Genomic DNA, 15,412 nt, shown 5'->3' on the forward strand with positions numbered 1-15,412 from the left:
ATTCCTGCCAGCCCACGTCTGTCTTGGGGAGAGGTGGGAAGCAATTCTCAGTGGGCTTCCTGAGCCTTCATTCAAGCTATGGAGCCCTTGGCAGCCAGACACTGAATACCAAAATCAGAGGAAAATGCCTCCTTGCCTCCCTGTCTTTCCTGAGGCCTGTAATAAGTGGAGTGCAATTCTGGAGAGACTGCTCTGGAAAAAGGAAGGTAAAATCTCAAGAGGTTTGGGAAATACTGACCCCAACGGTCAATAAGCCATGCATGGCCTTGTCTAGAATTTCATGACCTGTAGACTATGGTGATTTTTAACCTTTCATAATTCTTGTCCTTTTTAACCCTGCCTAAATGAAAGGTTGATGGCTAAAATAGAGCTGAAAGGCCAAACTTATTTGTGCACCCTGTAGTTCTGTCCATGTTTCATCGGTGAACCTCAGCTAACACAGGGTCACTAAGTGCCTCAGAAGCATTTCAGTCCAACAGCAAAAGCTAAGAGAGTGCTTCTTTGATTGATTTTTCTTGCCCCTTCTCCTTCTGAAGACGTTTGACAGTGTTTGATCTTGTCAGAGAAAAAGAACACAGTGCTTGTTCCAGCCTGCAGTATAGATTTTGGCCTCTTATGTCAGCCTAAGGGGGTCTGAGCTTAAGGTACATGTGTTTGGTTTTGTTTCTTTTCATGACTGTTGATTTTTTAAGACTAGATATCAGAGTCCAGATTCCTCTATGTGAATCTGAAATAATATTTGTATATAGGGAGCCATTCAGAAGTTGCCTCAACAGATAAAAGGTACTGAACCATATTTTGAAAACTGGAAAATATTCAGCACTAGCATCAGTAAGAACCCAATGTACCCTGATTTCTATCAAAAACATTTTTTTCTAAGACCAAGGTGTTTCCTATATACCTACCTCATTTCATCATTCCACTTGTTATAGGATTTTCTTCCTTTGCACAGATAGTGATTTGAAAATGAAAGAAGAGAACTGAGGATCTTTATCCCCATTACTTACATAGATGTACAGGTCTTTGAGCTTCATCTGTAAAATAAGAAGTGCTGTCGCAGAATACAAGCAAGACTGCTGCTCTATTTGTCTGTGTGTTAGCTGAGAAAAACCTGAGCCCTTCTTTCATCCCTCCTGCAAGGTCATCAGACAAGTGTACATTAAATCTGCGAATGGTTTCTTGTCAGGAAAGCAATATATTGCCAGCTTGACACTGAATTTTGTGTGTATCTGTGCACTGGATCATAGCACCTTAAAAGCAATTATGAAGACAGTATTAATTTGAGACTATTCTGGCTCAGAGGTACAAAAAGTCTGACTGTGTTGAATGTGTTGTTGAATTTGGTTTTTTTGTTGTATGCCTGGTTATTGTGGGGCCAGCTGATAACGGTGGGCAGCATCTGATGAAATTCTGCAGAACCTGCTCTAGCCCCAAAGCAAAGGGCAGGCAGCCAGATGCTGTGCTGCAGCATGGAACAGATGGGCAGACGTGGCTCTGGAACTGCCACATCCTGCCCAGGGCACATTACGCCAATATAAAGATGACTTGGAGCTGGACAGAGACTCTGGAGTCCCTCCTTTGCTTGCTGCCAGCAGAAATATGATGCTTTTGTGGCTCACCAGTGTTTGACTGTAGATTTGTGCTCTTTTGTTCCAAGAGAGTGTAATTCCTGATTAAGCATCTCTGTCAGGGAAGGGCATTAATACTGAAAAAAGGTTAGGGAGACCTCTGAAGTGGGAACCATCAAGATAACTCCTGCAAAAAATCACTTTGGAAGTGCTTAGTGTATTGATTTCTCTCTTCACTTGAGTGTTTTTCCAGCAGTGCTCCTGTTTGGCAGCTCTTCTAGACGAGCTTCATCTTCTAGATGAAGTTACTCCAGAGCTGAGTGCTGGCCAGCCTTACTTCTAAATGTTGTATCTGGTGTAGTCATAGTCCATTGCCTTCAAATCAGAATGGATCTGTAGGTGCTTAGTTCCAAATGAAATGCTGGTATGGTCAGTACTGCACCAGTGCTGGTTTATTGGCAGAAAAAAATGGGAGAAAGCCTGCAGCTTTTTCACAACATGCATTTGGTGTAATTTAATTTTGCAAGAGATTTTTGTTTGCAGTGAATATGCAAACAAAGTGGTTGGGTCAGTGCTGGGATGCTGAGGAGTTTTGACGGGGTGCAGACCAATGCACATCATATGAGAACAAATGTTTATGTATCTGTGACAGTGTTAATGTAGGAGGAATGTTACATTCAATTGATTTAAACAAAAACAAATACCCAACCAAACAAGCCAAAACCCCCCCAAATGCAAAATCAAACCAAAAAAACCCCAAACCCTAACAAACCATAAACCCCAAATGGAGATAGTTAATGATAGCTGAATTTCAACAGTTCTAGGAAATTGAAGTCTATGTAAGATTTGTTCAGGCATTTACCCTGGAATTACCTCAAGCACCATTCCTTTATCGTCTGAGATGAGGGAACATTTGTAGGAAAAGATAGGCATTTCCTAAATCTGCCAATGACTTCTAGTTACATAAAGTCTAATAAATAATATTATATTGCCCCATGAACCTTGCTTTCTTTATCTTCCTAAGCAGTCCCTTCAGCCTGTGACTATGAATGGAAAAAGAGAGATGGGAGTAGGCAGACTCCTACTGGGGTGTTGTTTTCAGGCCCTAGAACACAGCTAAGAAAACCCCAAATACTACCTTTTTTTCATAAGTCATAGCTCTGTTTTTCAAATTATTCTCAGATACACACTTGATCTATTTAAATGCGTATTTTTTGCAGTACTTATTTAAAAGATAGCTTTAAAAAGAACACTTAAATATTAACACATATCTTGAAAAGTGACTACTTTTCCTAAAGCAAAACAGATTTAATATTTCCTGAGTACAGGGGTCTCCTTAGGTGTGTTGTTTATCTGTTGAATTGGCACCTTAGACCTTGTTTTAGTCCCTGGGGATTTGCTGCCTGCAGGTTACAATATGCCATTTCCCAAAGAGGTTAGTGTTCCTCCAATATAAATATTGATTTTTTTTCATCTGTCTTGCAGATGTACAGCACTCATTCATGAAAAGAAAAATACACTCATCTGCATCTATTTATAAGTGTCATATTCTGGATCTTGCCCAAGTCAGCTCAAGCTGCATGCACAGCATTTGGCCAGAAGCAAAAAGCTCCTTTATTCACAAGGTTAATGTTTAGCAGTAGACCAAATCCCATCTCAATTCCACCAGTGTAAATGATTAGTTGAGTAATCCTAGTGTTACAATGGCATAATTGAGATCGAACTTGGCTTGTAGCACTGCCATTTTTTCCCTCTTCCCATGGCTTTTTCCTGCCAGGATTCTTGCTGAAATCAATGAGTGTCCATGTCAGGGTCTAAGCCTTAAGCTGCTTCTCTACAACTCTGCAAAGTCAGGGTGCAGGCTACAGCAGAAAAATGGATTCCCTAAAAGAGGAATAACATAAACAAGTGCTGTAATGCTGCTGTTGGCTGGAAGTCATCCCAGTGATTATTTGGAATGTTGTGCATTTTAAGGATAAAAACAAGCAAACAAGCAAGACTTGGATGTGAAACAGGGTGTTAGATGAGGTTGGTGTTGCTGAGCAGCTGTTGTGCCTCCCTGTGGTTTGCTCTAGCTTATTAATATTTTATTCCGTTCCTTTTCGAAACTGGACCAGCAAAATATGTCCTCACACATTGGATAATGGTGCTCAGTAGCAGCTGACATCACCCCTGACCACCAAAAGGGAGGCAAAAGTTCATATAGGATATAAATAGAGGCCTTAATGAATCAGTCAGTGGATCACTTGCCTTGGCTAGCAATAAACTGGTTTATTAGCACTGATGATACTACATGCAGGATTTGGAAATATGGAAAGCACAGTCCCTTTGCCTAGTGGAGGATGAAATAGTAATGGGTCAAATGGATGAAATGTGGCAGTACTTTTCTATGCTCCGGGCTGTGACGTGGGTAGTTTTTTCCTCAGCACGGGTTATTAACTTTATCCATGGCTTCAGGGAGGAGCCTTCCCCTAAGAAAAACTTGCCTACTTTTTCCCTGTTCAGTTTTCCTAATTTGGTGTTTTGGTGTTTTGGTGTTTTTCAGCAATGGGTAGAAGGGCTTGGATCCATCATACATAATTTTAGAGCTAACAATGTCAGTCCAATGACATGTCTCAAGAAACAGTAAGTTACTTTCTTTCCTCCCCTTTCTCCTTTATTTTTCTGTTCTTGTATTTTCCTTGTTGGAATTGAAAAAAACCCCTGTTTTCCATAGTTCAACATTTTACAAAACAGTGTCATAAAGAAAATGGTGTTAAATGAGTTAGGAGTTTGTCTTTTCTTGAGAACAAAGGTGTCTCAAGGCTATATCTGGCACCTGCCCAGGAGAAATTACAGGAGAATTTATAACTGTTCATTTGATTTATTGTAGTGTATGTTTTAATTATTGGCTGGTTTGTTTTTTCCTTGATGCATATGCAAGCAAAACCCTATGAGACTTTCTCATCTTTACACTCATATTAATTGCTGTACTGATTTTTTGAGCTGCTTTTTGCCTTTACAGCTAAAGAACTGCTCTGCCTCAAGCACTAAAAGGTTACAGAAAAATGTTTGTATTGCAGAACAATTATTCGTTTGTAGTCATTTAGCTGACATGGCAATAAGTTAAACATAAGTATCTAGAGCCCAATTTTAATAAATAGTATTTTAAAAATATTTCATTCCTAATTTCAGCTGGATGAAGCTGGCCTTTCTAACAAACACAAATGGGAAAATTCCAGTTCGGAGGTAAGCACAGTTGGGGAGCTCTAGGTTTTTTCAGTTCCTAGTTCTGTAATTTTAATAAAATTCTGCAGTTTAATAATGGAATATAATATTCATTTTATTACTAAAACATGTTTAAGAGTAAGTACAGAACTAGATATTCTTATCTGCCCTCCTTGTTAAGCTAGGCAGGATTTCTTATCAGCCTAGTAATTTATTTTTTTTTTGCAGTCCATTGTAATGAAGATATGATTCTCCTAACAGTTTTCAAAGTCACTTAGAGCTAAGAGCATCAGGTTTCTCAGTCTAACATTTCTCAAAGCCTGAGATGGGTTCGCTAGTTGTAAAATTTGATAAAATACTTTTTAAAAAGAACCATAAAAGCTTGCAGGCCAGTCAAGTAGAGGACAAAAAGCTACTTTTAAACTGTAGCTCCTTGTAAAAGAGACATGTATGTGTCTGCCAAAAATGCTTCTGCTTTTATAGGAATCCCCAGGATAATATTTGGTTTTGTCCACATGGTAAATGAATTGTTGAGTTTCTTGTTGTCAGAAACAGCAAAGCCAGAACAGCATCTTTCTTTCTGTGCAGCTATTAACTATTACAAGTTACTGGTTTTCGGTCCTCTGGCTAGGTAATAATTCTCCCCCCTCCTGCTCTAGAACTTCATTCTTGCTCATACCTTGAGCTGCTTTTCTCTTCATAAAGTACATGCAAACCATATTTTTGGGGCATGCTGTTTTTTCATAAAGAGAAACTAGCAGAAGGGAGCAAGAGGGAGGACTTTGTAAGATAAGCCTCACACAATATTTTTTTTTTCAAAGAGGAAAAGAGGATTTTGCACCTATAGAATCTCCAAAAAGACAAAAACATGCTGCTTTCCAGGTTTCTTTAGCTTCATGGCTCAGGTGACATCTTGACAGTGTTACAGCTGTTTCAGTATATTAATCTTCCAGTTCTCACATGGCCAAGTCCCTGCTTATTTCTCAAGCTCAGCTGCCATGAAGCACCTCCCATGCAGAAGTCCCATGAGGAATATCATCAGCTGGAGGGTAACGATGAGGGAACAATACCTCAGGGACAAATCAATATTCAGGACTTTACAGCTTTATGCCTGTGTTTGAACACAGTACCCTATTCCATGGTATGAATTTATAGCGTGCTAGCTTGTCTGAAACTCTTTCTGCCTTTTATTATTTTACATCATGTTTAGTGAGGCATAAATTCTCTATGCTTCAGCATACTGATTTTTATATGCAGACTGTCTGATGCTTAAAAATCCAGTTCACTGGGTCCAGTATATTAAATCTTAACATTTGAATTTGCACTATTTACAGGTTAATATAAATCAGTCCCTAGCAGTTTAATTTATTGTAAAAGCAGGTTGCTTATAAATTCATAAGGGATCTACTATTCCATGAAACTCAGTCTCCTTTGCATCTGGATACTCCAAGGAATGTGCAATCTTGGTGTGGGTAAATTTTTAGGGCTCATCACTGGAAGTGCTGCGTCACCCACTTAAAGGATGAGGAGAGGTGTCAGTGAGAAGAGAAACATGAATGGAGGACAGAAAAAAATCAATCTGCTCTGCAGAGCTGCATTGGAAAAGAGGGGGAATCAGGGCTCTGAGGTAGGATGGCAAGGTCATGGGTTTGGCCTGATCCAGCAGGAGCTGCTGACCCTGGAGTGGGACACAGACACCCAAGGGTCAGCCTGGGATGGGGGGCATTTCACTGCTTCTCCCTTTCTTCCATGAACCCTTAATGCAGAGAAAAGAAGTGGAGAGATCAAGAGGAGGCAGGAGGAGGGAGGTGCTTAAGGAGACGGATGTGTGTCTGAGGAAGGCAAGCCAGGAAGCACTGTGAAATGTGAGCTGAATGGCTCTGCTTGCAAGGGGCACCAAAGTTTCACATTTGTTACCCAGGCTTCCCCCCAGTACCTCTTTCACTGGTTTAAACCACTGGTGCTTCCCCTCCGTCTGATCTTTCCCTTTCACTTGTTTTGAATCCACTGTTATTTATTCAGTCCTGCTTCCTCCTCCTCCTCCTGCTGCCAGGGGCTCCTGTAGCAATTGCTGTAGCTCTGGGGATACAGATGGGAATGTTTCTCTCTCAGGAAAAAAAACCCAGCAGGTTTGTTGAGCTGTAGGAATGTGTATCACAAGATCCACCTGTATTTCATTTTTACACAGAAGTGCAGTAAAACACCAAGGGAAAAAAGAACAATCTCACCTGCAGAATCAGACCTCCTTGCATTTCTTCCCAAGTTTGAAACAAATTTTGCAACTATCACATTCCCCATAGGGAATGATGAGCCTTGAGAAGGTGACACTCCTCGGGCTGTTGGTGATAAATGCTATAAATATTCATGACTCCTTGGCTGTACAGTTGGGAATTGTGAAGTCTCAAAGATTTTTCTGAAGCTACTTTTGGATTTTAATGTATTCTGGGCATAGATCTGTTGCTATAGATGTACTGTGTTTGGGAGAGAAATTCTGGCACTTAGCAGTGTGAAAACCTTAGGAGAGTAACAGTTTTGCCTTTTGGACTTGAATAGATTTTAGCAGTCTGAGTCTAGAATTACATTTACACCTCCTGAAAAGACAGCATTTGTAAGATATTTTGTATATTCAGATTTGTACACTACTGTAACAGATAAGTAAACAGATCAGTGTTTGATAAGAAAAAAAATCTACTTGGTTTCTTCAACTTTCTGCTGGCAGAAAATAGATTTTCTTTGTGAGAGAGTTGTATCTGCTCATCTAGAGCCCGGCTAGAAAATAGCTTTGCTCAGTCTATGCTTCTCCCTTTGTATAGCTACATTTAAAAGGATTCAAGCAAATTTAGGTTCTAAGTATGAAAAAACATAGTAAAAATAGAAAAAAACTAAACTGTGACAAATAAAGCTTAAATCTGTTTTTCAGTAGTTTAATTAAGTTAATTTGAAAGTAGAATTTTTTAAAGTGTCTTTCATATCAGTTACTCCAGAGTGTCTGGAAGAAATCTGTTTCAATGCTTCAGTGTTGTTTGGAAATCAAAGTTAGATCAAGTCAAGCCAAACTGATCAGTTCAGTGGAGCCACAGTAGTAGATTGATTTCCACATGTTGTGCTGGCTTGATTTTTGAGGTAATGGTTGGAAAGTGGTGAAAGTCTGACGTAACCAAGTCATTTAATGCATCAACAAGCACGAGAGAGTCCTATCCCTCAGTTCCAGAGTTGGGAAGTATTTTAAATATTTGTGAGGATGTATATTGGCATGTTACCATAAGCCCCAAACCACTCCAGGTGGAACATGAGGAGTAAACACCTGTAGGTGTGAAGATGAATGTAAATCTGCCAGAATGAAGTCTCTTCTGATTGAAGGAAAAGCAGTTTTATTTGCAATAGCCTTAGCAAAATGAATGTGTCACACTGTATTTTTACAATTTTTTTGATTCATGCAATCTTCCCTACACTGCTGCTCTCATTACAAATTACTGCTATGTTTGCTGTCAGCTTTTGTGAAATAAAAAAAATACATTTGGCATCAAAAATAAGTTCCCTGCAGCCATGGAATCTTGGCACACATCTGATTAATTACTTACACCGATATTACATGTTTTACAGGACATTTATTATTGGAGTCCAATTCATTACAAAAGACATAGAAATTTACAGGGATGGAAATAGGTTGTAAATTGTAGAGCAAACATTACTGTGTGGTTTAGAATTAGCAGAAAAAATAGATGCCTGAGGACTTTTTTTAAGAAACAAGTGCCTAAAGTTAAATTTGGTCTATATTTTAGTGAAAATATCTTGGTACTTATCAGCTTTGGAAAATCAAACAGCTAACTTAGATGCCTAAATAGGGACATAAAAATCTAACTGTTGTAAGCACTCAGTAAGAAGAAAAACATGGCTAAGTTTTGTTAAAATATTTTTTTATTATTTAGATATTTTCACTTCCTGATCTTAATTTTATTAGTATAAAAATATTTACATAGGCAGTTTAGAGTGTTTTGGAGAATAAAACACCGTGAATTGCTATGGCAACAAATAGCAGCAACAATTTGTTTCACGTCTCTTGCCATGTGAAATTATTTATTATGCATGAGATTAACTAAAAGTCTCAGCAAATGTTTATCTCGCTTGATGATAAAGAGCAACACATTCTTATCAGCAGCCATAGAGTGTTTCCCGATGTACATCTTTTGTTAGAAATGTATGTTGGATACAGAGTTCTGTTTCTCTCTCCAGACTAAGACACCAAAATCAAGGGGTTGTGAGTCACAGCATTTTAGCTCAAGCCCTAAACAGAAGGCAGGAGAGCTGTCAGGTTTGGATCCCCCTTTCTAGACCCAGAGATTATTCAGTCTCACCTCAAATGGAAACAGAAATAGACCACTCTCATATTAATCATACCAAATAGCTATATTTTTGTGGGGTCATGCTTTGGGAAGGAGCAGGATGTGAGGCTTACCTAAGGGATTTGTGTGTAGCATGACTGGGACAGGATATTGTCAATGGCTGTGGGCTGAGGGAGCAGCCAGAGGGAGACGTGAGCACTGCAGCAGGGAATGGGGTTCGCCATGTGGTGGGAGTCTCTTGAGAACAGCAGCTGCTTGGAAAGGAAAGAGGAGGGAAGCTGCCTTTGGGAGCAGCCTACTCGTACCTTAATGGAGGCAGTTTAATGCCTGGCATGGAAGTCGCCACAACCGGGAATGGCCGGAGATAGGAGTCTCCTCCCTCGGAAAATCTGCTGCTTTCTAAACAGGCATTTATAACAGCACACAGCTTGAAGGAGCAAACAAAGGAATGTTTCGCCTAGTGCTGTATCCCAGCGTACTGGGTGGGGGGAAAGCCCTCTTTTGTTCTGTTTGCAGTTCATTATTTTGATGTAATTCCTAAAGGCTTGTAGCAGAGCAGCGCTGCTCTGTGGTGCTTAGAGCACTTCTTCAACTGCACTATTTCTTGGAAGCTGCTTACATTCATCAGTTGAAGCCAGAAGAAAATGTTGGCAGTAAAAACAAGAGAGAGAACTGATTGTTTAAAAAGTGACTAACATTTCTCTCTTTTTTGTTTGTTTTTTTTGTTTGTTTGTTTGTTTTGTTTTGTTTTGTTTTTTTTCCCTCTCTCTCTGCTGTTTTTTGTTTTAGCATAACCCGAACCTTTGCATCAGGTAAAACAGAAAAAGTGATCTTTCAGGCACTTAAGGAATTAGGTCTTCCCAGTGGAAAGGTATTTAATGGCTTTGAATAACTGTTTTTGTATACTAATAAAGTGATGACTCATTGACGTTTGTAGCTGTAATCTAAGTCGTTTGCATAACAAAAAGCGTGCCTATTGTGTGTTACTTACTAATGACTGGAGGTTGTTTGCTAGAGCCAAAATGTAATTAAATCTGTATGACACAGAGGTCCTTAAACCTCTTAGAGGATATTTCCCTTATTTTCTGTCAGAAGTCCCTTTTGTTCTTTTTATGCAAAGTATAGAAGCACAAAATACGCATGCAATACATTTTTTGTTGAATTTCTTGGACTTCTCCTGCTCTTTGCTCACCTCCTTTGGAGAGCTGCTCTCCAGATCTGTCCCACTTGCAGTGGGACCCCCTGCCAGCAGCCCCAGAAAGGTGATGGCTTAAACTTTTTGGGTTTGGGTTTGTTTTTTTTTAGCTTCAGAAGAAAAATAGATTGTTTTCCAGCTCTGTGTTTATGTAGAATTATTGTTACTGTGAGGTTAGAATACAAGCACATCAAACAGGTCTATGATAAAGATGAATTTAGAATTATTTTGAGAGAGTACAAAAGAAACCAGGTAATTTTATACTTGGGAAGGAGCTAAACCAGTTCTCAGTTGCTTTTATCTGATATAAAATATTCTCTTGGGGAAAGAGCACATAAGCTCTCTTGTCTGGATAAATGTACCTTTGCATTTTGTTGCAGAATGATGAAATTGAGCCTGCAGCTTTTACTTATGAGAAATTTTATGAGCTCACCCAAAAGATATGTCCCCGAACTGACATAGAGGACCTCTTTAAGAAGATGTAAGTTCAAATTTAATATACTCTTGCTTTAAAGACATTTTGCTGTATTTTTAGTCCATAACTAATAGTGACAGAACACTGTAAAATTTATCTATCCTTGAATCCTAGTAGAATCAGCAGTACTTTAGAACAAGTTTCATTCTATGTTTTACCCCTTCCTCCCTTTCTCAGACTGTTAATGTAAAAGTTGACTCTGTATTTTAGAGCAACTTTTACATGAGTTAAAGGAAGCACCTGGAACTTTTTTTTCCATTGTCTTTACTAACTACTGTAATTTTTAACTTGCTCCTTTAGGTGATTAACACAGTATGTGAACTAATTAAATTAAGTAAGAAATTAGAAGTTTTAAAAGTCTCTTCACCAAGTTTATTCTCAGCTGGAGGACTTACATGTTGTTTTATGAAGTAATGTTTGTTCAGTGATAGGAAGATATGTTGTGGGAGGTATCCTGTGCCAAGCATAGACAGTTAGTATGTTTTCTGTGACTGTTCATTTTGAGATTATAGAGCTACTTTCAAGTAGAAAAGAGTAGGTGGTTTTAAAAGTGCCAACAATGTCAACATGTAAATCATACCTACTGTAGCATCGTGTATAAAAACTTACATTCTCTAATAAATTCCTTTTCAGCAATGGAGACAAAACTGATTATTTAACGGTAGACCAATTAGTGAGCTTTCTAAATGAAGTAAGCTTTTTCATACATTAACTACCATACAAGTCTGTCTGCAGTGGCTTGCTTCTTCCAATCTTTCCATTGCATGCACCACGCCATTATTTGCTACACTTCTGATCCGCTGATCTTTCCATTGTGGTTACATCCAGGTGCAAAAATCAGCTCCAGCCATGTGTGGTGTTGTGCTTTCTACATGTTGGCTTTGCAGTTGCATCTGTTGAGTATTGTTGCTGTGTTATGGTGTGTGTTCTGTGTGTTTTATACTTTTTATATGTTGTTACATTTGATGCAGTTTCCACTAAAAGACGCCCAGTATTTGATTGCAGGCAATTATTTTACCTGTAGGGCCCAGCTAAGTGTATCTGCTAGTCCTTCTAGAGCAGTAGAAAAAGTGAAGTAGGCGTTTATAAACAGGGATTTGATTCTCCTCAGCAGTATTACTTCAATCTGTTACAAATCTAAGAGCTAAGAGGATATTTTAAGAGTTTGTATATGATTTTTAAAATACCATGTGTGCAGAATAGGAGGAAATATTTTTATTGCTGTATTTCCAGAATACAGTTGTTGGCAGAAGTATTTAGTATTTCTTAAAACCATCACGAGTGTGTGAAGTAGTTCAATAAACAGTGAATCTTTTTTATTCCTGAAGCACAGTAAGTTACCCGCATTTTGAATTCCAGCAATAAATGCAGTGTGTGGATTTCACAAAAACACGCCAATGGAAAACAGACACATCCTACTTGGTTTTGTACCAGTAGATTATTGTCATCCTGAACATGGGAAGCTGCCAACCTCACTATGTGACATTTTTAGGTGCATTACCAAAAAAAGTCTCTCCATCTCAAATTGTTTTACTAGTTATAGTTCAATTTTATATGTGTGTGTGTGTGTGTATATATATATATATATATATATATATATATGTTTATTTATTGGATACTTCAATATGAAGATCCAAGCTGTAAGTTCCCTATATATCAAATTTAGAATATAATTTTATTTTTCAGCATGGAATGTGTGCCTTACTCTTCACTAAACCTGAATTACTCGTAGAAAGGGTATTCAAAAAGAAGACAGAGAGAAGATTAACAACTTGATTACATGATTAGGGTTACATACTTGGGGCCTTACTTCATATCTATTGGCTGCTGTGAGACATTATTTTATCACAGCTATATACACAATTCAGTGTCTAAATGTTTGCAAGGCTGAGTTCAGAGCTAAGGCTTGTCATTTTTGCTTCTGCATTGGAGAGAGAAAGGATAGTGTTGTGATTTAAATTATAAATTATCCCTTTAAAGCACCTCAGCCCCCAGTTTACCTGTAATGCTAGATGCATTTTACTGCTTGAAGCACACAGCCCTATCCCCACCTTAAACCATGTTAGCTTCTGATTTTTTTTAGTGTCACTCTTCATTTTCAGGTAAATTACTATTTTATCATTATTTAAAGATTGATCACTAATTGTTTTAGTTTAGTGTAGTGCCTTGAAACCTTAACTTCTGAAGAAAAGCTGCCAGCCTTTTTAAGAACCCCCTATCTCTAGTAACTGATTGAAAAATTAAGATTGAATGTGCTCTCAATTTTGCGTTGCTTTAGCAGTTCTTTTAACAGAACTAGAAACCTTATTTTATAGGTAGTATTGGGGAAAACTCATCTTTTTTATTACATTCATGTTGACAAAATGCATTTTGCAATTGAAAATCTTGTGGATGGCCCTTTAGTTGGGGACCAGAGCTGGAAAAAGTTACTCAAGTGGTTTTTTTCTAGAGTAGGGCATCTACTCTGGTGACTGAAACCAATGCCTTTGGTCTGTGATGGAGGTTTTTTAGTCTTCAAAGTTTAAAGTTTCAGTCATAATTTGAAAAGGCACAAAATTACCCAGAATTTGCCTCCTGAAGGGATCATTTCTGTCCCCTTGGCAGATGGCCAACACTGCAATTAGCAGTGGTGTCTAATGCTGGCAAATGTAAAAAGGTTATTATCATTACATAAGAGAGGGGAGTTACTTGGCAGAACAACTCTTCATGAGCCTCTTTAACTTAAATTATTTTGAAGTAACCTCCAAGGCATGCTGCAGAACCTCTAAGTGTTATGGGTTTTTAAGAGAGCATGAGAATCTAGTACTGGGTATGAGAGTGTACAGCTTTCCTGGAGTTTTTCCAGACTCCTGTCTCTATTTGACTTTTAAATGCTGCTGGCTGGCAGATGATTTAATTGTGCTTCAATGTTAAAGCTTCTGGGAAGTTTTTAGAAACTTAATTGTTGTCATGCACTGAGTATTTTGTGCTAGATCTCCTATGTTTAAAGTTAGATTTTGGGAAAAAAAAAAATAAATATAGTAGAAAAGGGACTGAAATCACTACCATTGAGCTTTGCTCCTGCAGTTCATTTACATCAATAAAATAAAAAGTCTAGTAATAGTGAAAATGGAATATTCAGTAGTCTGACTAGGACTCACCCATTCTTTGGGGAAGGAGGAATGTGGAGGTCTTTTCCTATTTTCAGTTCCTTGCTCTTCCTCCCTTTCTCTCTTCCACTTGCTTCCTCTTCCTCTCTCCTTCCCATTAACTCTTTCCATCCCCCAGCTGTTCGTCTCCCCAGAAGGACCTTCTCACCACTCACAGCGCAAATTCAAGAGGCAGAACTGATTTTAGCACAATTTCAACTGCTGCATATCTCAGTTTATATCCACTCCAAGGTGCTGGAGGCAGCCTGGGGAGGCTGAATGAGATTTACTCTCTTTGCAGAACCCTCTGGGCATCTTTTCTCCCCATTTTTTGTTTTTGGTCAGTTCACCCTCATGTGGTTGGGAATGCCTGGTGTAAGCATGCCTTGGTAGGGTAACCAGAACAATCAAACACAGCTTTGTTGCACATACAGAATTAGTCCTGGGGCATGTTATATTTTGAGATGAAATTTCACACTTTAAAATTTGGTCTGCTTTTGTGTCACAAGTTCCCTGTGCCACCAAGCTCCATGGTGTAGAGTATTTCCCCATGAAACACTAGAGAACATTATCACTTTTTAAAAGCATATCTTTATATGTTGCCAACTTTATTTTTTAAAACAAAGTGAATGTAACAATACACTTTTGTTCCAATGGAGAATTAATAATGAGCAATGATCATTGCTGCTGGAAGAATATCTTGCTCTAAGCTCCTTCTGATTGCTCTTGGACTTTTTCTCAAAAGGAGACTTTTTGCTTTATCCCATTTATTTTCTTCTGTTTGCTCATTACTAACTGTAGAAGAAAGGGAGTGGGGAACGACCCTTTTCCTGAGTGAAGAACCTTCCCTACTATTTCTTACAATTTTTTGAGGTGGTGTATTGTCAGTAATGGTATAAAGCCTTGTCATTGTGGAACTGTTGCATGCCAGTGTTGTGGTGGTGTTGGTGTGTGTTGCTGAGCGAGTCATGTCCTGCATCCATCTGCTCTCATGTTGTGTGTCATCTGAGTTTTACTGGGGCATCCCAGCCCATCTGGCCTGAACAAACTTGCTGTGTTTAGATGCTGCAGACTGCCAGTAGCATTACTTGAAAAATCCCTCCTTAATTGCATGATTGAATTGGCATTGGTTGTAATTTCTTGGAGTTAATTAAGCACATGCACCAATGGATTTGTTGTAAGAAAAGAGATTGGATTGGATACTACTTCTCTCATGAGGAAAAAAAAAAGTGAAAAATTTCCACATAAGGAATTACAGCAAATGCTGATAGTGCTGTGTAAGCCATGTCAACACCATCCTGTCCACTCCAAATTATTGATTGCCAGTATGGGGGTGGCCTGTTACATCTCTGATTTCTGCTGAAACTAAAGCTTGGAAACTGTGCACCTTCTGGGGTAAAAGAGTGTTTTCACAGTCATATTTATTTCTTTGTTTTGTTGCATCTGCTTACACGCCACTACTCTGTCAATTCTGGTTTTAATTTTCTTTTAATGGA

At 38.6% G+C, this 15,412-nt stretch overlaps 1 protein-coding gene across 1 annotated transcript in view; it reads left to right on the plus strand.

Moving 5' to 3' along the window:
- PLCB4 (phospholipase C beta 4) overlaps positions 1 to 15,412 on the plus strand; it is a 184,070-nt gene that overhangs the window by 108,664 nt on the left and 59,994 nt on the right. Inside the window, exons 7-11 of the mRNA XM_062490623.1 lie at positions 4,114 to 4,193; positions 4,743 to 4,796; positions 9,908 to 9,989; positions 10,694 to 10,794; positions 11,422 to 11,479. Of these exons, the coding sequence (XP_062346607.1) occupies positions 4,114 to 4,193; positions 4,743 to 4,796; positions 9,908 to 9,989; positions 10,694 to 10,794; positions 11,422 to 11,479 (375 nt within the window). The remainder of the gene's footprint in view (positions 1 to 4,113; positions 4,194 to 4,742; positions 4,797 to 9,907; positions 9,990 to 10,693; positions 10,795 to 11,421; positions 11,480 to 15,412) is intronic.

This window comes from Cinclus cinclus, chromosome 3 (assembly GCF_963662255.1).
Source record: "Cinclus cinclus chromosome 3, bCinCin1.1, whole genome shotgun sequence".
Classification (NCBI taxonomy): Eukaryota; Metazoa; Chordata; class Aves; order Passeriformes; family Cinclidae; genus Cinclus; species Cinclus cinclus.